This window comes from Dendroctonus ponderosae, unplaced genomic scaffold (genome assembly GCF_020466585.1).
Source record: "Dendroctonus ponderosae isolate FM_Combo_2020 unplaced genomic scaffold, Dpon_F_20191213v2 Dpon_F_20191213_9, whole genome shotgun sequence".
Classification (NCBI taxonomy): domain Eukaryota; kingdom Metazoa; phylum Arthropoda; class Insecta; order Coleoptera; family Curculionidae; genus Dendroctonus; species Dendroctonus ponderosae.
Genome location: NW_026019116.1, coordinates 2,339,786 through 2,361,526, shown reverse-complemented (window position 1 = coordinate 2,361,526; position 21,741 = coordinate 2,339,786). Strand labels below are relative to the sequence as shown.

Below are 21,741 nucleotides of genomic sequence, written 5' to 3'. Positions count from 1 at the left end.
CTGATTTTCCTCTTATCATCCCATTGATGCACAGTTCATTGTATCCAAAATAGTTATTTTGCAAAAAGGATCAAAAGATAGCCAATTAAAACAAATAACATTTAATTACAACTTAAAATCACAATATAATAAACCTAAACTAATAATCAGCAGCCGTATTAGATAAATAATCCCTGCGGCCGATGTTGGAAGCCTGTTTGTTTTGTTGGGCCTCCAATTTCGGACAGTCAGTGATTCTGTGCCCCAAGCCGCCGCAATAGCTGCAGCCCCTTTCATCTCCAACTTCCAAGTACTTTTCACTGTCGGGGCAGATTTCGGATAGAAAGGCCGGGACTCTTTGCTTGGCTTCGATCAGCAAGTGTTTTAAATCCAGAAGAACCATTTCATCGTTGGACTTGTTGATGAATGTAGTTGCTAAACCGGTGTTTTCTGATCGTCCGGTACGTCCAATTCGATGCACGTAGTTCTCGACATCATCAGGCATGTCGTAGTTGATAACATGCTGAATTTCTGGAAAATCCAGACCTTTTGAGGCAACATCTGTGGCGACTAGAACATCTTTTTCATGCTTGCGGAAGGCCTCAACAGATTTGGATCGTTCTTCTTGGTCCTTCCCGCCATGGATTGCTACAGCTTCCACTCCTTTCAGGAGAAGATATTCGTGAATGGCATCCACATCTTGCTTCTTTTCGGCGAAAATCAGCACTGGAGGTTGAGTCTTTTGCAGGCATTCCAACAGATAGACGATCTTGGCTTCTTGCTTCACATACTCCACTTCTTGAGTTACATTCATTGAAGCTGCCCCTGCTCTACCCACGTTTATTGTGATGGGTTTCACCAAAGCCGATCTGGCGAAGTTCTGGATTTTCTTGGGCATAGTGGCTGAGAAAAGCAGCGTCTGCCTTTGGCCATTGAAATAAGAAAAAATCGTTCTTACGTCTTCTTCAAAGCCCAGATCAATCATCCTGTCTGCCTCATCCATGCACAAATATCGGCAAACCGAGAGTTTGACTATTTTCTTTTCCAGCATATCCATTAATCTTCCAGGAGTGGCCACCATGATGTGAACCCCTTTTTGAATTATTTCAATTGCTTCATTCACAGGCACTCCACCAATTGATAGGCAGCTTCGAATCTCTGGCAGTCGTTTTTTCTTCAAGTGGGAGCAGAAGTATTGAATAATATCAAAAGTCTGTTTCGCCAGTTCTCTCGAGGGGCAAATAATTAATCCATATGGGCCCTCGTTCTTAATAAAAGGCATTTTAATCTCCTGCTCCAGACAGAACATTATCAGTGGCAGGACAAACACCAAAGTCTTGCCAGATCCAGTGAATGCTATGCCAATCATGTCTCTGCCCGATAAGACCGTTGGAATGCCTTGTACTTGAATAGGGGTGGGTTTGTTTATGTGTTTTTGCTTCAACCCTTCCAGTATGCCCTCATGGAGCTTCATATCTTTAAAAGACTTCAATGGAGGAGGAATCGCTGCGCCTTCCACTAGTATTCTAAGATTGTTCCTGAGTGCTTCGTGTCTGGATTGAGGAAAAGCCAAAACGTACCTAGGTGGTGTCCAGCTGGTTTTGATAGGATCATTGTACTGAATTCCTTTGGCCAGCTCGCTTACGCCCATCAGGGCCTTTTTCTCGGCAACGATTTCCAGAATTTCCTCCTCCTTTTTCAATTGTCTTTCAGCAGCGCTCACTTTTTTGGCCTCTGCCAGTTTTCGGAGCTCGTTGTGTTGGTCCAACAAGGGAATGTTGTTCTTCCTGCCCCAGATCTCCTCCTCCTCCTCATCGCCGCCCAGCTCGTTTTCGCTGGTCGATCTCTGGTTGTTCAGGTCGGAATCCTTCAGTTGCCCCAGGCGCCCTATTTTCAAGAGTTGTTGTTTTTTGCGTTCTTTCACTGGTACGTACGGAACATACTCGTCGTCTGATTCGGATTTCTCCTCGTCAGACTGTTTGTACCGCTTCCGCGGTGGCTCTTGAGAAGTCATAGTATAAGCACGCTAAATACTTTGAGCTGGGCTGCAGTTTTTGTTAATAAAACACTTTTATAAATTTTATGGCTTGGTGCTGTGGCTTGGTGTTTGTCAACTAATACGTTAATGAGGTTAGGTTGCCCCCATGCACCGTGATTGTTGACAGGGCGTGGCAGGTTTCCATGTAAAAGAGGCATCAGTGCTTTTTTATTAGTACTGTAATTATTATTGTTATTCTTAAGATCATTGGCAGTTGATTCACCTCCAAGACATTTGAAGGCATTCAGAGTTACTTTGGGAAATTTCTGTAACTAGTTCATCATGTTCGTAAGTTCATTATACAAAAGCAAGTAATTTTTTTCACTTCTAATTTGTGTATTWTCATTAGGAAAAAATMCCAATTTTATAAATAATRTTTTTATAATAAAGTACCAATTATTTGAAAAGTYTAAAAATGTTGCCTKTTAATAGTATATGGAAAGGAAGAAGCAACTTGAGCATGCTTTCCAGACTGAAGTTTACTCTGTCTGTCCTCTTCTCTGATAGAGAGAACACTGTAGCGCTTTCTCTTTCCTGTCTATGCGCCTGCCACACTACTTGCCCTTCTTTATCTTATGGCTATAAACGTTGGTTAGAAGCACAGAACATCCCCCCAAGACGATGTTCTGTGGTTAGAAGTAGGAAGACAGCAGTGAGTTCTGTGTTTGTGTTAGTTAAAATCGAACATATTCCTTGCTGGACAGAATTTTAACACTTGGAATGGAGCAAATACTTGCCAAGTTATTGGTGCCAAACAGCAACATCGTTCATGAGGTAAAGTTGCCGAGGGCTTAACAAATTGCCCTTTTTATAACCTAGCTTTCCACGTGCGAGCCGGATTTATATCTTAATATGTTGCACGTTTAGGGCACAAAAGAGCTAAAGGAGTATCTGAAAAAACCGGACGCAATTTTGTCTCTGTGCGATGTGGTGGCCGGATGCTCAAATCCCCAAATCAGACAATCCGCGTCTGTATTGCTGAGGAGAAAATTTGTTAAACGCAGGCAATGGAACAAAGTGGCTGTAGATGTTAGAAATCGGTAAGAATCTCATCCATATGGCGAAGTCACTGATTTAACGCCGATTGTTGTTGCAGGATCAAACAGGGTATGCTTCAAGCACTGATCAAAGAACCGGAGAAACTTGTCAAGAACTCCATCGCCCAACTAATAGGAATCATTGGAAAACACGAATTTCCAGACAATACGTGGCCTGAGGTCTTCCAATTCATTCACACGTTGTGCAGCAGCGATGTCACCGTGGATAAAGAGGTAAGTATTATGCTCTGGCGAAAAATGAATCTAATATGACTTATTTCGCGAGAAATGAGAAATAACAGCAATATAAATGAAATTGTGTTCAGAATCCTGAAAAAATGCAAAGATAATGTGAAGGTGGACAAACTAATAATCTTACTAGAGGGATGGAAATTAAATAATTTTAAACACTTTCATATTCATCTGTATTTTACTGAGTTCTAGCATTCATTTAATCATCTGTTACAAAAACGGCTTTTAAGCCCCATCGTTCACCATTTGCGACTGCTTTTAAACTTGTATCTAATTAGAGCAATAAAAAATAAGGATGTGACTCAACGTTTAGGACTGCACTCTGCTTAGTGGATGACTAATGTTTCCACACGTGAAATTCAATTAATTTATCGGTTGAGCTGTGAATGCTTGTACCGTCCGGATCTAAACATAATTTTTTGCAGTTATTTTGATATAAGTGAGATTATTCACATAAAATTTAAACATTTAGTAGAGAGTCGTTGGGATTGTAATCTTCAAACTGCTTGATGAATGATTTCGGGTATGGTGCTCCCTTGCGGGTGATAACAATTGCGCTTTTGTACATGCGACTTCACAGGTACCCAATAACAGCAAATTACATAGTAGGCATGAGTTTCCTTTAGATAGTGGTGATTCACAGAATAATCAAGGGCGGTGTTAGGTGAGCTCACGCTGAGTTTTAAGGAAAGGAGCATATACTAATGAAACAGCCAGGCGTTACTACCCTTTTCACCCAATTCAAGAATTTAGACCCTAGAAAGAGCCCTGATCTCACCCTGAACTGATCGACAAGAGTCGCAATATGTGAGGTGCGAAAGTCAGTCGCATCAAATACTCTCTGGAGCTTGTTTCACTCAACTTTACCAAAGTTCACTCTCGGGCTCTACAACTCTATAAGTGTTCGTTCATCCTCCCCAGCCTAATACATCAGTATTTATTAAACGATCTCAAATAGTGTTAGTTATTCCAAGTCTGAGTTATTCCTGCAGCTGCTCCCAACTTAATTCGCCATACACTACTTCGTTCGCAGACACTTTGGTCCTTCGAGTAGCATAAACTCCTCCAACAGAGATAACACTGCCTTGGTTTGATTGAATTCAATCTTAACCCCTTTTGATTCGTGCATGTACATGGTAAATGGTTGAAAAACTACATTCGCCTTTGTTTCCTTAATTTTTTTGAGCTCATTCAAAAGAGTAGTTAGTACTGACAAATTTGGCCCTTTTGTTATGTAGTCATGTCATATCATAAAGGTCAATTTTTGTCTAAAACGACCAACAGAGCTTCTGCCTAAAATACAATTTTCCCTGTAAAAAACAACCTTTTAAGGCGTGCTTTTGAATCGCCATTTTTCCCAGTCGCATATAAGTTAGGGGCAAAGTAATCTGCTAAACCCCAAAATCTACGACGCCGACGCCGGGAAAAAGTGTCTAAACGCGCATAAAGTAGCTATAACTATTGGTAAAATGTGTGCAAACGTTCGGGTCGATCTCAAATGGTTCCAGAACTAGTCGAAAAAGCAAAAAAAAATACTGGCGCATATTCGCTTGTATAAACGAATCGTCTTTTTAATCATAAAATGCCATTTTGCTCTAAGACTAGAACTTTTAACTCAGACAATTTTTTGTGTCGAAAACAATGACCTTCCAAGGCATGTTTTCATATTGCGATTTTCCCCAGTGGCCTAGAAGCTAGGGGTAAAATAATCCCATCTAAACACCAAAATATACGCCGCTGACTCCGGAAAAAAGTGACTAAACGCTCATAAAGTAGCTATAACATATAAGACAAACTCAAGCTTTTCAAGAAGGCAAATACCTGAAAGGACGTTAATTTTTACCAATCATGAGTTTGTGTAAAATTTTAAATCTGATGCTGGGACTGTTGTCTCGCCAAAACGTAATGAAATAAATGATGTTTAAAAATTTTTACTTCACACTTTGACTGAAACCCAGGAAAGATAGGAATATCATAACAAGTCCACGTAGTCGGGAAAATAAATCAGAAGTAGCTATAACTATTGGTAAAATGTGTGCAAACGTTCGCGTCGATCTCAAATGGTTCCAAACTTTTGACTCAGACAATTTTTTGTGTAGAAAACAATGACTTTCCAAGGCGTGTTTTCATATGGCCAATTTCCCCAGTGGCGTAGAAGCTAGGGGCAAAAGAAACGCTTATAAAGTAGCTATAACTGTTGGTCAAATGTGTACAAACGTTCTACGTGTGCATTAGTCTATCTCCAATAGTTTCAAATGTACAGTCGGAAAAGCAAAAAAATACGGACTATTTTCACATATCCTCATTCGCATTCTCTGCAGGAAATAATCCTCTGACCTGCTTTTGTTTAGTGACTTTGTAGACTTGAAAATCCCATCAACACTTTTTTAAATTCATATAAACTTCCTACTTAACTGTTTTAATTTTGTACAATTTATTAGATATATAGACCTAAAACTCCTATTTCAGATGGGAATGTATACATTATCGGTAATGACCGAAATATCGCACAGTTCCTACATAGTCCACGCTGAATCATTTGCAGTGTTATTCACCAATATTTTCAATGGTTTGACTCAACCCAACAACCATTTGGCTTACTACACTGTGGTAACTATGAAGAATTTGGCACCGATCATTGGAGGACATCAGCAGGTAAACCGGCGAAAAACAAAATCAGCCCAATTAACCCCCTAACTAACTCCTCTAATTAAAGATGACCAATCTCTACTATCAACTGTTACCAAGAGTTTTGGAAATAATCAACACCTTTGCCAGTGAAGATGAAAAGAAGGCTTGCGATCTGTTTGAAATATTGGAAGAACTCATTGAATATGCCATAGCAGTTGTGACGCCTCATATAAAATTAATTATAGAGATGTGTTTGCATATTGGCAGCAACGCGGAGATTTCAACATCGGTGCAGATTAAAGCGATCAGTGTTGTAGGTGAGTAAAGAGGAAATATTCGAGATAGACATCATTTTCACGTGAAACATTACTTGAAGGTTGGCTGATCAGGGCTAAGGGCAAAGTGGTTCAGAAGAATAAGCTGGTAGAGCCGATTATCGATGTTCTGTTGAGACTGATGGCCCAAAAGCCTGACGACGAGGGAAACGAAGAGTATTTCCTAGGCGATCCCGATCAGTTCACTTCGATCACTGTGTCCACCCAAACTCTAGATTTAATAGCTTTGAACATCCCTGCTGAAAAAGTCGTGCCTTATTTACTCACTAAAGTCGAACCAGCTTTGAAGGGCGGAGATGTATATGCACAAAAAGCCGCTTATCTTGCTTTGGCAGTTCTAGCTGAGGGCTGTTCTGAGCATATACGAACTAAATACTTGAATGAATTTTTGAAATGTGTTGGCAACGCCATACATGATCCCAATGCCGTTGTAAGGAATGCCGCCTTTTTTGCATTGGGGCAATTTGCAGAAAATTTACAGGTTTGAGCCTTAGCTGATTGGAAAAGTTCCCTGTTAACATCGCAATTTTTCAGCCGGAAATTAGTCAGTATGCAGGCGAGCTTCTTCCCGTACTGTTTGAATGCCTCAATCAAGTTCTGAAGCAAATGGAAGTGGAAAGAGCGGATCCACCTAGTTTGGATCGACTGTTTTATGCTCTAGAAACGTTCTGTGAAAATCTCGAAGAGGGTCTAATCCCCTACCTACCCACTCTCATGGAGAGACTGTTTCTTTCTTTGGATCCAGAATGTTTCTCCACTCAGCTAAAGAGGGTAGCTTTGAGCGCACTGGGAGCGGCCGCCACAGCCGTTAAGGAAGCAATTCTGCCATATTTTCAGAAGATTATTCAAGTGCTCAATATCTACATCAATTCGGATCCCAATTCACCGTTCCATTCAATTCAGTGCTATGCTATAGGTTCGAAGGAATGCAAACGAAAACCACACGAGATTAATGGCAAAGTTTTTTATTTTTGTAGAAACTTTGGCGGTAGTCGCTCAGAACGTTGGCACAGAAAACTTCAAACCCTTGGCTGGTGAATCGCTGCAGTTGGGTTTGAGGATTTTGGACGGCACTGAAGATCCGGATGTGAAGAAGAGCATCTATGCGCTCTTTGCAGCCCTCGCTATTGTTATGAAGGAAGAAATAGCGCCGGTTTTGCCCAAAATTGTCCATGAGATGATTGAAAGTATACAGAGTAGTGAAGGCATTGTGGTAAGTGAGTTGTTATTCAACGCACAGATGGGATGACTGAACGGTTTTCTCTAAAGACCCACTATGACGAGGAAGAAAAAGATGAAATCGATGTGTACGGGGAGCTATCTGATGAGGATGAAGAGAACATTGAAGAAGATATAGATAACAGCTCGTCGGCCAGTGACGATTCCAATCAATATCGATACTCAGTGGAGAATTCGTATAATGAAGAAAAAGAACAGGCGTGTTTGGCACTGCGGGAAATTTGCTTGAATACTGGGTAGGATTTTCTCCAATCGCTCCTTTACTTCTGTTATTAACGTTTCAACTTTGTTTTTACAGCATAGCTTTCCTGCCCTACATCGAATCGAGCTTCGAAGAAATTTTCAAACTAGTGAACTACCCTCAAGACGATATTAGACGAGCCTCAGTAGAGGCATTGCAACAATTCTGCATTTCCTTGCATAAGGTAAAATTGGCAGTCTGAACTGTTTCCGGACCATTCAAAGAATTTTCGCTGTCCTCCAGGTGAACACCCCGGAATCCAAACAAACCCTCTACAAAGCGCTGCAGTTTTTCGTGCCCAAATGCGCAGAACTGATCAGAAGCGATGAAGAACGTTCAGTGGTTATGGATTGTCTAGATGCATTTACCAAGCTTCTACATGAAATTAAGGGTGAAATCTTTGTCGGAGATGGACATCGGGAAGCCATAATGAATTGTGTGGTCGAGGTTTTAACTATGAAGGTAAAAATCACGGAAGAAATGCTTTATTGTAGTGATTTGCAGCTATTAGTTCATGTTCATTGCGGATTTGAAATTTTCACTTTAACGCTCCTAAGTTCAACAGGATATTTTGCTTGACTTCTGCAAAATATATTAAGCAAAAAGGTCGAATTGTCGTGTCTAAAAATCGAAAACCAAAACTTCGTTGTTCAACAGCGGTAAACCTGAAATCTCATTCACAGTGGTTTCAATAGGTTCTCAATTAAATATCGTTCGTGCATTGTATGATGAACTAGTAGGAAAATGCGTCTTGCTGGAATCTAAATTGATTGCAGACGAAAATTCAATGAAGAAACGCAGAGAAAACCTAAGGAAACGAAAGTCTTGCAAAGAAAAAGACGCGGCCAGTTAGTGCTTTGTTAATCAAAGGAAGTATAAATTAAATTTAAATTCAATTGTTAAAAGCGGTTATGGAAAAAATCGAGCAAAATTGAAGTCTTCCAAGCTCTAAGGAATTGTGACAAAATTATCATCGTAGTCGTTCGAAATTCACCTCAACGTGATGTTGCAAAGCTAGAACGTTAAATACTTAAAACGCGCTCGTTAATCTTAAGATTAGGTGCAATTATTTTTTCTAAACCCCCCCAAAAACAGTTTCAAGCGATCTAGGCAGCAACAGTAATGCACAAAAAACTCCTGCTGAAGATCAAATAAAGAACAATTTTCGGGAATATTTTAGACTGTGTGCCAAGATACAGATGTGGGCACTCAAACTGATGCGAACGAAGACGAAACTGAAGCTGAACAAGATGAATTGCTGCTCGAGTCAGCTGGGGACGTTATTCCTAAGTATGCGGCGGCCATCTCACCCGATGATTTCGCCCACTATTTCCCCAATGTTTTAAAACTTCTATCCGGCCGCACGGTAAAAAGCCCATTTTCTAGCTGGGTAACACTGGTATATGTAAGAAATTGTTTAGGTTAAACAGAACAGCGTGAGTCAACGATCATTCGCATATGGCACTTTGGCCGAATGCATGAAAGCTCTCGATGTCTATGTTGAAAGATTCGTGCCAGATTTACTGAAAATGTGGCTTACCGGAGCCAAGGACGGGGCAGACGAAGTGAGAAACAATGCCATTTTCGGTTTGGGGGAAATGGTTTTGTATGGCAAACATACGGTTTTTGGGTATGTTTTTCGCGAATCAAATGTGTGTTTTGGTTGGGAAGACTCACATTTTGTCATTCGTAGATACTACAATGAAATACTCAATGCTTTATCTCATGCTGTGGGCAAAGAAGGGCACGCAGGGACTCTGGACAACATTTGCGGGGCCCTGGCTAAAGTGATTATAGCCAATCCCGAAGGAATTCCTCTAGAGGAGGTTCATGATTTAGAGCTTCTCGATATTGATAATTTATTTTGTAAATTTGCAGGTATTTTCAGCTTTTTTGCAAAAACTACCGCTCCGCGATGATTTCCAAGAAAATGAGGCTGTGTTCAATTGCTTTGTCTCGCTGTATCAGCAAGGCAATCCCGTGATAAAGAAACATTTAGCTGATGTCATGAAGGCGGCCGTTCATGTGTATTACAGGAACCAAACTCCAAATGATGGTAAGTCCTCGTTCTATTTGTAACTTTGTGGGGATTGTTTTATTGCGATTTCAGATACAAAGCTAATTTTGATTGAGTTTATCAAAACTCTGACTAGAGATTTCCCACAAGAATTTGCCCAAGTCGTAAATTCTTTCGGCAATGAAGCAACTGAGTCTATACAGAAGTTGCTGACCTCTTAAGTGATATTATGCATATTTAAATTTATTTATTAAAACTATATTTCAAAAAACTATCGCCAAGAGTTACGAATAACTGATCTACCCATGCTTCCTTATTGTTCAAGACTTAGGTGCTAAGTTCGTTTTGCTATTGACAATGTTTGTTGTATGTGGAACTTCTGGGAATGATCACTGAAAATTAAATTATTTTCTTTTGGATCTATCTAGTATTTGCTTAATAATTCGAAAGTTTCATTGTATTGAATATTGGTAAATTCGATGTTCTATCTATTGTTTTCATGTAAAACCAGTTAATCTAATGTTAAGTAGTTAATGTAGCTTATATCGAAGATGAAAATAAAGCCTTTTCTATGTTTTGAGTTTCAAGTTTTTCTTGGGGATCAGTTGTAGTTGAAAAAAGGTTAGAACTAGGCGGGAGAATAAGGGTTATTCTTGAAATAAGGGGGCAGGTAACGACATTTTATTATCACACTTAGAAACTACATTTGCCTAATCCAAAAGTGTCAGGAAAGTTTATCATTCTTTGGAGGCGAATTTTCCATTGTAATATGGCAAATATTCTGCAACGACTTTCCAGTCGGTAAGATAAACTAAAAGGGCAGCAGCCGAAGTTCCATAAACCGTTGCGCTACCCGCCCTGCCAACAAAAGTATCATTTCACCTAATTTGATATGTACGAATTACATAAAATGCGGTAGGAATAAGCATTAAGGTAAGGAAAAGAACAAATTACAGATAAGGAATTGAATATTCTGCAACTTATTAGTTATAAAAAATGTAGTTTTTGCGATGGTTTTGCACAGCTGCGTTGTATTAATGCTCCAATATCAATCATTATGATTTGTTTGCTACGTAGATCATGCAAATATACGCTCAAACGCTAGGTTTTGGTATTAAGAACAAGGGCTTAATATCCAAATAGCCCCGTATGATTCCAGAATATCCTGACTAATTAACTTTTAATGGTAAGAATTATTGCAGAAGATCCGTTTTACAAGCTGCAAATCAGGGAGAGTATCACTTAATAAGGAGACAGGATCAGGGCTTTTGGAGAATCCAAATTAGCCAAGTTGGGACCAATACATGTTACATAACTGCATGGCAAGGAAATATTAATCAAATGTTTGTCTTACCACAAGCTAAGAATTTCCACTGGTTTCCTGCCGACTAAACGTAATAAGGGCATTTTGAATAGTTATTGGAAATATTTTTGCGGAACTTTTCAATTTAATTTTTACAAGTTTCTCGCTGGTGTGTCAAAATTTGACTTTTTTCAAGAATAAAATGACAAAGTTTACAGAAAGATACAGTTGACAGATGTAGGCGATTGAAATGCTCAACATATTCGTGTCTGCTCACGTCGTGTGTATTCGGGCGATGTTCCATAAACGGTAATAGCGCGGCGTGCGCGTGGATGCTCAGAGCGTGTGTGGTTCGGAGCAGCAATTATGTAATGTATATTTAAAAAAAACAATTAGATCTTTTCTAAGCATAGTTTTGCTGAAAACAACAGACGATTTACGAGCACTATCTCAACAAAAATATTTTAGTACAAAAGCTCTTGAAACTGGTCTAAAAACTTCGCAAAAACCTAAAAAATCAATCGGTTGAGAGTGGTAATTTTTTCAAAAAATTCCAAGCCTAAGCCAGTAAGATGTTCTGAACATTTTTCAGGGATGATCGATGTAGAATTTGACCTCGCAAAATTTTAATTTATCAGAAGTTCCTGACCTTTAAAGAGCTACCATGATAATATTTTAGAAAGCCTTTTTTTTAAGAGAATTTCTTATTTTATTAATTTAAGTGGCCATAGGACTTAAAATAAAACAATATAAACCCAACAACATATCGAGAGCTTTCGTTTCCTAATTACGCTTAAACCCAAATGGTCAATCTGTAAAAAGTTAGAAGCAAATTACGAATCGATTTAGCAGCGCTACCAAAACATAACGCTTGCAACCGCAAAAAAGCTGATAATCAAAGTGAAAGTGCGAATTCCTACATGTGCATGAAACGGTCGAAAAAATCCTTGTAGAAGGTCAGACAGTATGGAATAAACGGTTTAAAGGAAGTTGGCTTGCAAAGATTCAAGCTGTGAAAAGCAAAATCATTCAAGGGAGCGATCTTTAAGAATGTGTCCTTACATTGGCTGATAAGCGCAGTACTTCCTGAAGTCACTCCTCTATTTTAGAGAAAAAAATGTTTTAACTTGTAATTTTTGAAGATATTCAGGTTTTTTGGAAACCACAACAACTGGAGAACTTCAGGCGCAGGAAACAACCAAGTTTCTGAGAGCTGAGCAGAAAAAATGCGCTTTCAAGTCATCTTGAGGTCAATATCAAGAACTTAATATTAAATAGCAAAACAATTAGCGACAAATTTACACCTTCATTCATTCTCTCAGGACATGGAAGCGTTGGTGGGAGCATTTCAAACTACTCACCGCAAATTCTTTACTCGTCTGCTCTGCCATTGGATACCGGTTTTTTCTGGACCATTTCCACTTCGTTTTTGTTCAAACGTCCATCTTCAGGCGCTTTAGCGGCCCATGGTTGCAAATTTCCAGACGCAAAAGTTCCGTAAAACACGGCGCCAAACAAGTAAATTCCGGCCGCAATGAAAAACACCGTTTCCCATTGATCGGTGGTCTGAAACCCCCAAAGATACCGGATGAAATGGATTAGAGAATGAAAATTTTAGACATAACTAAGGATGCAGACCAATAAGTTGGGCATATTTTTTCGACGACTTGCCTCTCGTAGGCTTAACGTTTGCGACTGGTGTTTATATCAAATTTTTGTTTAGTTTCAGCTCTTGAGCAGAAAATTAGACAGTCCTGTACAAAAAACTCACTTACCGGTGTATACACGATATATCCAGTAAGGGTTGGACTAACAATTCCTGGGATTGTGGCAAACGTGTTACTGATGCCCATCAGAATCGACGCATATTGAGGGGCCAAATCCAAGTGGTTTACGCTGCAATAAAATCAAATTTTTCCAAACACTCGCACTGTTTTTGTTGAGTTTTACCTGAATCCTGGCCAGGCCAAAGAGCCCAAACCGACGGCCAAAGTGAGGCACAACACGGAAGCGATTCGGTTGGACCAAAAGGCAGCAATCAGCATGAAAACCGTCTGCGACAGAAACCCTACACAGTTGAACACTTTTCGAACTTGTGTGGTAGTGAGGAGCCTTTTTTCCAGAAGCCAATCGGCCAGCTGGCCGGAAAACTGGATGAGAATGGACATTACCAGGTAGGGAAGGGCGGAGAGAAATCCAGATTTGCCGAGATCGTAATTATATGCATCTGCAATTGTTGAGTTGTTAGTATGCTATTCTAGTCTCTAAGGGGTTTATCTGGAAGATTTCTTTTCCAATTTTTGCGTGTTCTGCCTAATAGGCGGTGTTTTACAGTGAACTGTTTTGGGGTGCGATATTTAAGGTTGTTTTGTGTCAAAAAATATGCAATTATTTCCTACCATTGAATGGGGTTTTTAATTCCCAATCCAGTGGCATAAAATCAAGCGCTGTAGCTCGAATGGTTCTTAAGGTATGACCAAAAAGGTGGCGTCATGTTTGAACGAAGGCAATGGACCAACTTTGACAAGACCGCGTAAAACTGAAAGATATATTGAAAATTGGCTTTTTGGGTGAAAACTGCTAAAATTTGCCAAATTTTCTATCCAGAGATATAAAAATGACCGAGCGCGGCCTTCATTGGTTCATAAGGTAAAAGCGGAAAGGTCATGTTTGAAACGATCGCATTCTTTTTTATGTAAGTTTATAATTTCCGAAATTTGCATTTCGTGTGAAAACTGCCTCGATTTTTTAACTCGACTTTCACTTTGTGATTGGTATATTTAATAGGCCTGGGTAACACTATGTTGAGTTGCGCTATTGAGTTGTTCCCGCTCTCTGAGTTAACAAGTTATAACTCATCGGTTCATGAGTGATTTATTACAGATTTAGAGACCCGAGACTGGAATTTTCACATCTAAAAAGGGTTATTAACATTTGTCCTGAGTAACGTTTTACTACTTCGTTCAAACAACTAAAAAAGTAATCTAGATTTTCCCAGCAGTAGAACTGAGTCCAAAGAAAGTGACGAGTTTTCTTGTAAAATCAATCTCTTAATTTTTTTGTATAAAAGATTCAGTTTGCCAGTATTTTATAGTAAAACGTTAGGAAATACGGAGTTTTCTGTTTAGAGACAGTGTTGTTTAGAAATTTTATCCTGAAAGTGAAGAAACTCCCTTTCCAAGGATTTTCCAAATAAACGAGTATAAACTTTAGCTTTTCAGGTTGGGAAAATACTTTTGGGAAAAAGGCCCAGAAATAATTATTAGGGTTTTGTCCATAATTCGAAGCAGCAAAAAATTTTCCAAAATTTTTTGCAAAGCTGTTAAGGAAGCGAGTCTTCCAATAAAATAAAAGATTGTCAGTATTTTAAGTCAAACTAAAAAATAATGCTATTTTTGCGTAGAAAGAATTGCTTAGTAGAAACTTTGTTAAAACTGGAATGACCTGAAAATCTAAAGGAACTTTAAAAATATTCAGAGCGATGAAGACGGCGATTTTTTAAAAGTAATTTTTTGTAAACTTTTGCCCATTTGTCGATTTTTCAAGATAATTCTAACTACTGTCGGTAAAAAACTGTATAACATTATTTTGGTGCCAAACTCTAAGCTGAAATGGGTTTTCTAAAGATCTGCAACCGATAAATGACGCGAATTTTCTAGCAAAATTAATTTTGTAATTTTTGGCTGAAAAGACCCCATTATATTGTCAGAAATGCAGAAAATCATCAGAAAATAATAATTTTTTTGCGTTTTCGATTAAAAACTTTTAGTTCTGCTTTGGGTTTAGGAGAAAACCTTAGTGGCTTTCGGGAAAAAACGGGAGGAATTTATTCTCGGTTTTGAGCCGAATTCGACGGTAAAAAAGTTTTTATAAAATTTTTACAAAGCTATAAATTTATCTTGTAATTTTTCGCGTCAATGACCTCCAGATTGTCAGTATTTTTAAGTGAAACTCTACAAAATAGATCGTTTTTCAGTAGAAAATAAAGCAAAAAAAGCAGTCAAAACTAAAAAATCACATTTTTTAACAAACTCTACAGTCTTCAGAGGCATGGAGGTGACGAGATTTGCATATGATCTGGTATAAACTTTCGCTTATTCTTTTCGTTTTTTGATAGAAAATTATTTGATTTTTGTTCCAAATTCGAAGCTGGAAAGGGATTTTAAAACTTTTTACAAAGCGACGAAGGATCGAACTTAATTTCATAATTTTTCGCGGAACTGGAAGTGAAACTAGAAAATTGAGCATTTAGAAGAAATAGCAACTTGAGTAAAACTGGAAAATTCCGAAATTTTAAAGAAATTTTAAAAACATTATTATAAATGGCCGTTAAAATAAATATAAAAACAAGTAAAAAAAATCACCAACGTGTTCCCAGCAACAGAACTGAATTATTGCGCCGGTGCTTTAGGTTGGCGCACCAAACCATTTGCGTAGCACTGCGCCAACTCCTAAAAATTAATTGAGTTACCCAGGCCTAATTTTTACTTCTCTACCCAGTGGTGGGAAAACGAAAAACGTAGTTCAAATGGCTTTTGAGATATGACCAAACCAATTTTTCCAAAACCGCATAAACTAAAAGTTTTTTGCGTGCAAACTCCCAATATTCTGTTACATTCACTATTCAGTAGTGAAGAATTGAAGGCGCCAGCTCAGATTGTTCCTGTGATATGAACAAAAAGGAATTTCATGTTTGAAACGTACCTAAATGTGTTCTATTTAAAATTTACTTTTTGGGTGAAAACGGCCACTTTTCATAAGTGGAGTTCCACTTTATGAATGGGTCTTGAATTCCTCATTCTTCTCCGAAAAAATTCCAGTAGAGCAGTATTTTGTGCAGTACTGATAGACACGCCACTGAAGTAATTTTTCTACGTTGAAGAACATGCGCTTTCCTCGACTGAAACTCGTTAAATTATATCCAATTTTTTACAAAAACTTAGAATGCGTGACTGATCTTGCGTTTTCTTAGCTAAATTTCTACACCCGCTAAATCAGTAACGATAGATTGTTGGCCTGCCGTTTACTCAACAAAATAGGGTAATTTTCTGACGTAAAACACGTGGTTAAAAGACTGTCCTGATAAAACCTTGTACTTGATGCAAAAAAGATTCGTTTGGGAAAAATCATGCTGTGGACTCACCTTTCAAATATTTGGGCAACTGTGTGAGCAACGTATAAAATCCCCAATTTTCCGCAAAATGCGACACTGTGATCGCCCAAACGGGCATCGAAGTGAAGATCTCTTTCCACGGCACCTGAGTGCTGTTGCTTTGCATCGAAGTGCTGTTAATAGACTCTTGAATGTAGGCAAGTTCTTCGTCACTAATCCGGGGATCGTCTTCTGGTGCGCCAGAAACCAGAAACACCCACCCGATGTACCAAACCACCCCCGAGGCTCCTAGAGGAAGAAATTTGATTTGAAGGGAAACTCATCGGGGCAAATGTTCGCAAGCTTACCGCAAATATAGAAGACACTGCGCCAGCCGAGAAACTCTGCCAAATAGGCGCAACTGGGCATGGCTACAACTGTTCCAACGAAACAGCCAGAAAAGGCAAAAGTTGCCAGTCGGGCTCGTTCCAATGGCGGGGCCCATTTGGACCAAACCGTGTGGATGCATGGATATGTGACTCCCTAAAACACAATTTGAGTAGGATTTCACCCTCACAGTTCCCCCATTTACTACCTCAAAAACTCCTTCAATTACTCGAACAGCGATTAGCAGATATACGTTAACTTCAGTTAACCAGGGGGTGATAATGGTCAACACTGCGGTCACAATCACGCCAAGTCCAAATAAGGTCTTCCCTCCTATTCTGGAGGCGAAAATGCCTCCGATGAATTGAGTGGAAATGTAGCCATAAAAAAACGAGCTTAAAATGTATCCTTGCAGTTCGCTGCTCCAATCGAATTCTGGGCCCTGAATGAAATACATTTTAGCAGAAGATGACTTTTTAAGAAAACTGCGCTAGTTGGAGACTTACAAGATTGACCACAGTTCCATTTTCAGAGGAAACTGATCGGTTTTGCGTCATTGCAACCAGGGCTATGCTCAGATTTACTCTCAAAATATACACATTGAAGAAGCCGCAAAAAGCCATCGCTGCCACCACATAGCGCCGCTTTTCCCATATTTTCCAACTTGAAGAATGCGCTTCCCTACGGGAATTTCAACACTGGACTTTCCACCTTTAATGAATAAAACTCCATACCTTGTTTCCGTACAATCACTTTCATAACCGCACATGTTAACGAAACAATTCGCAAATACAACTAATCTGTTTTTTATATCGCACAAGATACCAGACGAGATTGTTAAACTTAGGTTTATGGCATTGAAAAGTAGTTTATAAGCAAATGAATGAAGGTAGAAAATTCTAACGGAACGTTCACAGCCATCGTTTTAATGGGTTTGGTAGCTTGATGGAATCGATTGCGTTAATTGGCAGATTAAATACGGTTTTTCATAAAGTACCTGCGGTGCAACGAGAGAAAAACATCCGCTAATTATCCCTCAGATTTGTCAATATTTCCGCATCGATTTACCAAAATTGTTCATTATTCATTCGGTGAATAAAAACCGACATTCATGCACGCGTACATCAGTTAAAGCACGTGTAAGAGTGTAATAAAAGTCATTATTCCCGAATAATGTCGCTAGATTTCAGCTTTCTATTAGTTTATTGCAACAATTCAATTAGACGAATTGTTTATTGAGGAAAGGAAAGTTTTGGAACATTACAGTAATCAAGTACTTGAACGTATTAAACAAAGTACCTAATGAAAGATGCTACGATAAAATTTGATTGCAAAACCATAAACTGACACAATAATAACGTAAAGAACCGGGAAAAATAATTAATACTAAAATAGGTAAAAACGCTGTACAAAAACAGGACACAATAGAATGGATTTATAATGTGTATTTCTGCAACAAAGTGAACAGGTCGAAGTGGTTTCAGAACTTGAACCAGTAAGTCAAGAAAAAATCAATTTTCAAGAATCATTTGTGCAATAAAAAAAAGCAGGCGGTGATGATGAAATAACTGCAGTTACTTTACAAACTATAGCAGATTCCATTATTAAACCTTTGAAGCATATTTTTAACTTATGCATTGATAAATCGGTATGATCTTCAGTCTATATCATCACCTTAAAAATGTAGAAGAAAATATTGTTATTTAGCTATATAAAGATTCTTAACAATCTACCTAAATATTTAAAATAATTCTGCGATAGTAGGCAGAAAAGGTAGAAACAAATCCCAAAGACTATGTATACCAAAGAGAACGAATTATAATATTAATAATATTAATAATTATTAAAAGACGCTTATTTAGGTCTGTGGGTTTTTCGCAATAGATGCTGGCAAAATAAAACACTATTTCGCATCGGATGGCGTTTCGACTATATTTAAGTCATCCTCAGGGCTCTATGAAGAGTGCCATATTTGCACCAAATTCACAGAAAGGGCAACATACCGTTCGAGGTGTATTTTTGCAAGCAAATTAGTACTCAGAACGTGTACTATGATGGACAAGATGCGCAGTTCTGAGGCCCATTCTGTTTCTTCCTTACCTCAACGATTTGTCCAATGCTGCCGGAGGAACAAATTTTCTTCTCAATATTATTTTTGTATCAGGAATCAACATCAATAGAGAAACGGAGTCTGATGTTGAGAGCAGGGTTGGGGCTTAGAATATCCAGAATTTTGCTTTTTTCTAAGCATTCGGAGAAAACCGTTAATTTTTTGGCGTAAAATCGAATCATCGCCTTGTGTGCGATGCACAAGTGAAGACATTTAGATAAAAGCTGTCCAAAGTTGTATTTTTACATACAACTTTGTCAAAGTGTTTATTCTAGTGAAAATTCCAATGTCCCAATATTCTATGAAACATCGAACAGCTCAAGAATACCGCTGCTATTTTTTGCCCCAATATTAACGAAATGAGACATGAATCTTTTCATTAAGTTTATAATAAAATTTTCTTCTTTATTGTAGTCGTCGGAATAGGTTAAAAAAATTAAATTTTTGTCATACGGAAAATAGAATTTTGCGGAAAATAATCAGCACATAAAAAATCTCGAGAAATTTTTCTTCATTTATACCGCTGTAATAGCAAATGTTTAATAAATTTTAAACACTGTTCTTTTAAACTGGCGTTCAATACATTTTACAGACATTTGACAAAAAATCTTCAATATTTTTGCTTTTGATGACTTCATAAGTATATGAGTGCTCGTTATCAATACCAGAATTTTCTTACGAATCGATTATTTAGCAAATTTTTGACTAATTTTGAAAAATCTACTCAAAATTTCGCTGTGCAGCATCTAGAGTACACTGGAAAAAATTATTTGACTGAAGAGCGGAAAGTACGTTCTAATAGCTCTGAAAGTTTCATTTTCATCGTACCCCTAAGCCATTTTAGTAAAAGTTTCAAAGATGATCTGTAAACAAGCACCAGTTAGTTTCATCAGTAAGATTTACATGCTGCATTTCAAAAATTATTTCGTAAGGAACAAAGCCAAGAAATTTTTCTTATTTTGGTGACTTTGGCAAGAGGAAAGTGTGCGTTATCAAAGCTAAAAGTTTCATAAGAAACCAGCTTCTGGTTATTGTTTAATAAATTTCCAAAAATCTGCTTCGAATTGCGTTTTTCAGCTTTGGCATTTTGCGGAAGCCTCACTTACTTTATAACTACTTTATTAAGCGAAATGAAGATTAAACCTGAATTTGATTTTTACTTATTTAGTTTGCAGAGAGTAGACTCTATCAACTCTGAAAGTTCCATCTCAAACGCTCCTTCCTTGATAAATTCAAACAAAACTTAAAAACTGTATGAGGGAATTGGTTTCTAGTACATTTTACAGACTTACAGACAGGACCTATATCTATCGATATACGTTCAACAAATCTTAAATTTTGGTGCTATTTGCAAGATAACAATGTTCGCTATTAACGTTGAAAGTTTGGCAAGAATCTAATCATTCGCTACAGTTTGACGAATTTTCAAAAATCTGCTTCACATTTCTCTTTGCAGCAACACGCTTCACGCTATACATAGTGCAATTAAATAATTAATTCTTCAAAGGTGGAATGCACTGGAGCGTAGCTTTCCAGTTACCTATAGAGTGAAAAGTATGATTTAACAGGTCTGAAAGTTTGATTTTCTTTCGACCCTTGAGTCATTTTAGAAAACTTCTCAAAAGTTTACCTATAAACTGGCCTTATTTTCACCAGTAAATTTTACATAATTCATGTCAATAATTCTTTCAAAAAGATAAACTTTTGATGTCTTTGGCAAGAGGGAAGGGTGCGTAATCCAAGCTAAAAGTTTCATGAGAAACTATCCCCCAGTTGTTGCTTAATAAATTTCCAAAAATCTGCTTGGAGTTTCACTTTTCAGCTTTGTCAATTTCCGCAAGCCTCACTTCAATACTTAATTAAGGGATACTTTTTCCTTTCTTTTCTCTACGCTTGATTACAGTTTACGAAATTTTGGAAATTTGGCGCTCAAGTAAAACAGCAGTTTTTACATTCAACTTTAAAACAATTCCAAAAACGAGCAGCAACTTGAGCAAAAGACTGAAACTTGGGAGTTTTAATAGTTTGCTCTTTCGCTTGGAATTCACAAATCAACTTTTTTTTTAAGCTGCGCTCAATTACTTTTTATAAATTTTCGTCGCGATCCGCGCCCAGTTAAGGCACCAGTTATTGAAGTAAGAAAAATCAGCGAACATTTCTGCAGCACTGCAACTTAGCGTTTTTAATAAATAACTTTTTTGCGAAAGTCTAAAATTTCCTATCTTTACTTGCGATTTATTAGATTTTCTAAACTTTTTTTAATTAAAGACAGTAAGCAGTTATTAAAGTAAACTTTAAAAATTTACAAAAAAATCCCACCGAAATATATGCAGCACTGAAACTTTGGATTCTTTAAAACTTGCTCGTATTTGTCGAAAATTCGAAATTTGTTTTAATTTGCCATCGTTTGAATGCATTTTATAATTTACGGCTCCCAATAAAAAAACACCCGAATTTAAAGTAAACATTTCCAAAAATCCACAGATTTACTTGGGACTGTAATTAATTTGCTCTTTTTCGCAGGAAATTCGAATTTTCCTTTTTTTCACCTGTGCTGAATTTCATTTTCTGAATTTTCGGCAAAGACTGCAAGCAAAATTTGTTTCAAAAAGCCGCAAAAATGACGGAAACTGGTAACTATTAATAATTTGCTCTTTTTCTACGACAATCCTAAACTTCCTGTTCTGTAAGTGTGCTTAATAATTTACTCTTTACTCTATTTTGTACAAAAATTCAAAATTTTCGTTTCTTTAGCTGCTCTGTTTACACGACAATGGCGACTAAATAAAACTACAGGTTTTAAAGTAAATTTCTCAACAATTTACTCTTTTTGAACGAAAATCCAAATTTTATTTTTCTTTATCTGCGCTTCATTGTAATGAAGCGTATGTTCACCAAATGTATTTAGTGAACTTTTGACGACACGCGCTACCAAGTAAGACACTAGTTTTTAAAGTAAACTTCGAAAAATTCTCAAAAATCAGCGAAAATTCCTGCAAAACTCAAGCTTGGGAGTTTTAATAATTTACTCTTTGCCTACCACAATCCAGAATCTTCTCTCCTTCATCTGCGCCTGATTA

At 37.8% G+C, this 21,741-nt stretch overlaps 3 protein-coding genes across 3 annotated transcripts; 1 reads left to right on the top strand and 2 right to left on the bottom strand.

The window, feature by feature from the left end:
• Positions 1 to 85: 85 nt before the first annotated feature.
• Positions 86 to 2,113, bottom strand: LOC109539930 (ATP-dependent RNA helicase abstrakt). Its single transcript, XM_019908015.2, has one exon. It carries the CDS (start codon positions 1,991 to 1,993, stop codon positions 140 to 142), a length of 1,854 nt encoding a protein of 617 aa, XP_019763574.2. The 5' UTR covers positions 1,994 to 2,113; the 3' UTR covers positions 86 to 139.
• A 505-nt stretch (positions 2,114 to 2,618) lies between these two features.
• On the top strand, positions 2,619 to 10,349 carry LOC109539914 (importin-4). The gene is made up of 16 exons (XM_019907990.2): positions 2,619 to 2,791; positions 2,885 to 3,057; positions 3,114 to 3,288; positions 5,776 to 5,961; positions 6,023 to 6,254; positions 6,314 to 6,753; positions 6,807 to 7,188; positions 7,250 to 7,485; positions 7,542 to 7,747; positions 7,810 to 7,936; positions 7,996 to 8,214; positions 8,933 to 9,118; positions 9,174 to 9,382; positions 9,446 to 9,578; positions 9,631 to 9,808; positions 9,863 to 10,349. The coding sequence occupies exons 1-16, from the start codon at positions 2,738 to 2,740 to the stop codon at positions 9,988 to 9,990; spliced, it is 3,264 nt and encodes a 1,087-aa protein (XP_019763549.1). The 5' UTR covers positions 2,619 to 2,737; the 3' UTR covers positions 9,991 to 10,349.
• Positions 10,350 to 11,127: 778 nt separating this feature from the next.
• Positions 11,128 to 17,664, bottom strand: LOC109539916 (sialin). Its single transcript, XM_019907991.2, has 8 exons — positions 17,286 to 17,664; positions 17,058 to 17,232; positions 16,760 to 16,993; positions 16,533 to 16,707; positions 16,216 to 16,473; positions 13,023 to 13,299; positions 12,848 to 12,968; positions 11,128 to 12,638 (listed from the first exon to the last, which is right to left on the bottom strand). Exons 1-8 carry the CDS (start codon positions 17,318 to 17,320, stop codon positions 12,444 to 12,446), a joined length of 1,470 nt encoding a protein of 489 aa, XP_019763550.1. The 5' UTR covers positions 17,321 to 17,664; the 3' UTR covers positions 11,128 to 12,443.
• Positions 17,665 to 21,741: the final 4,077 nt, after the last annotated feature.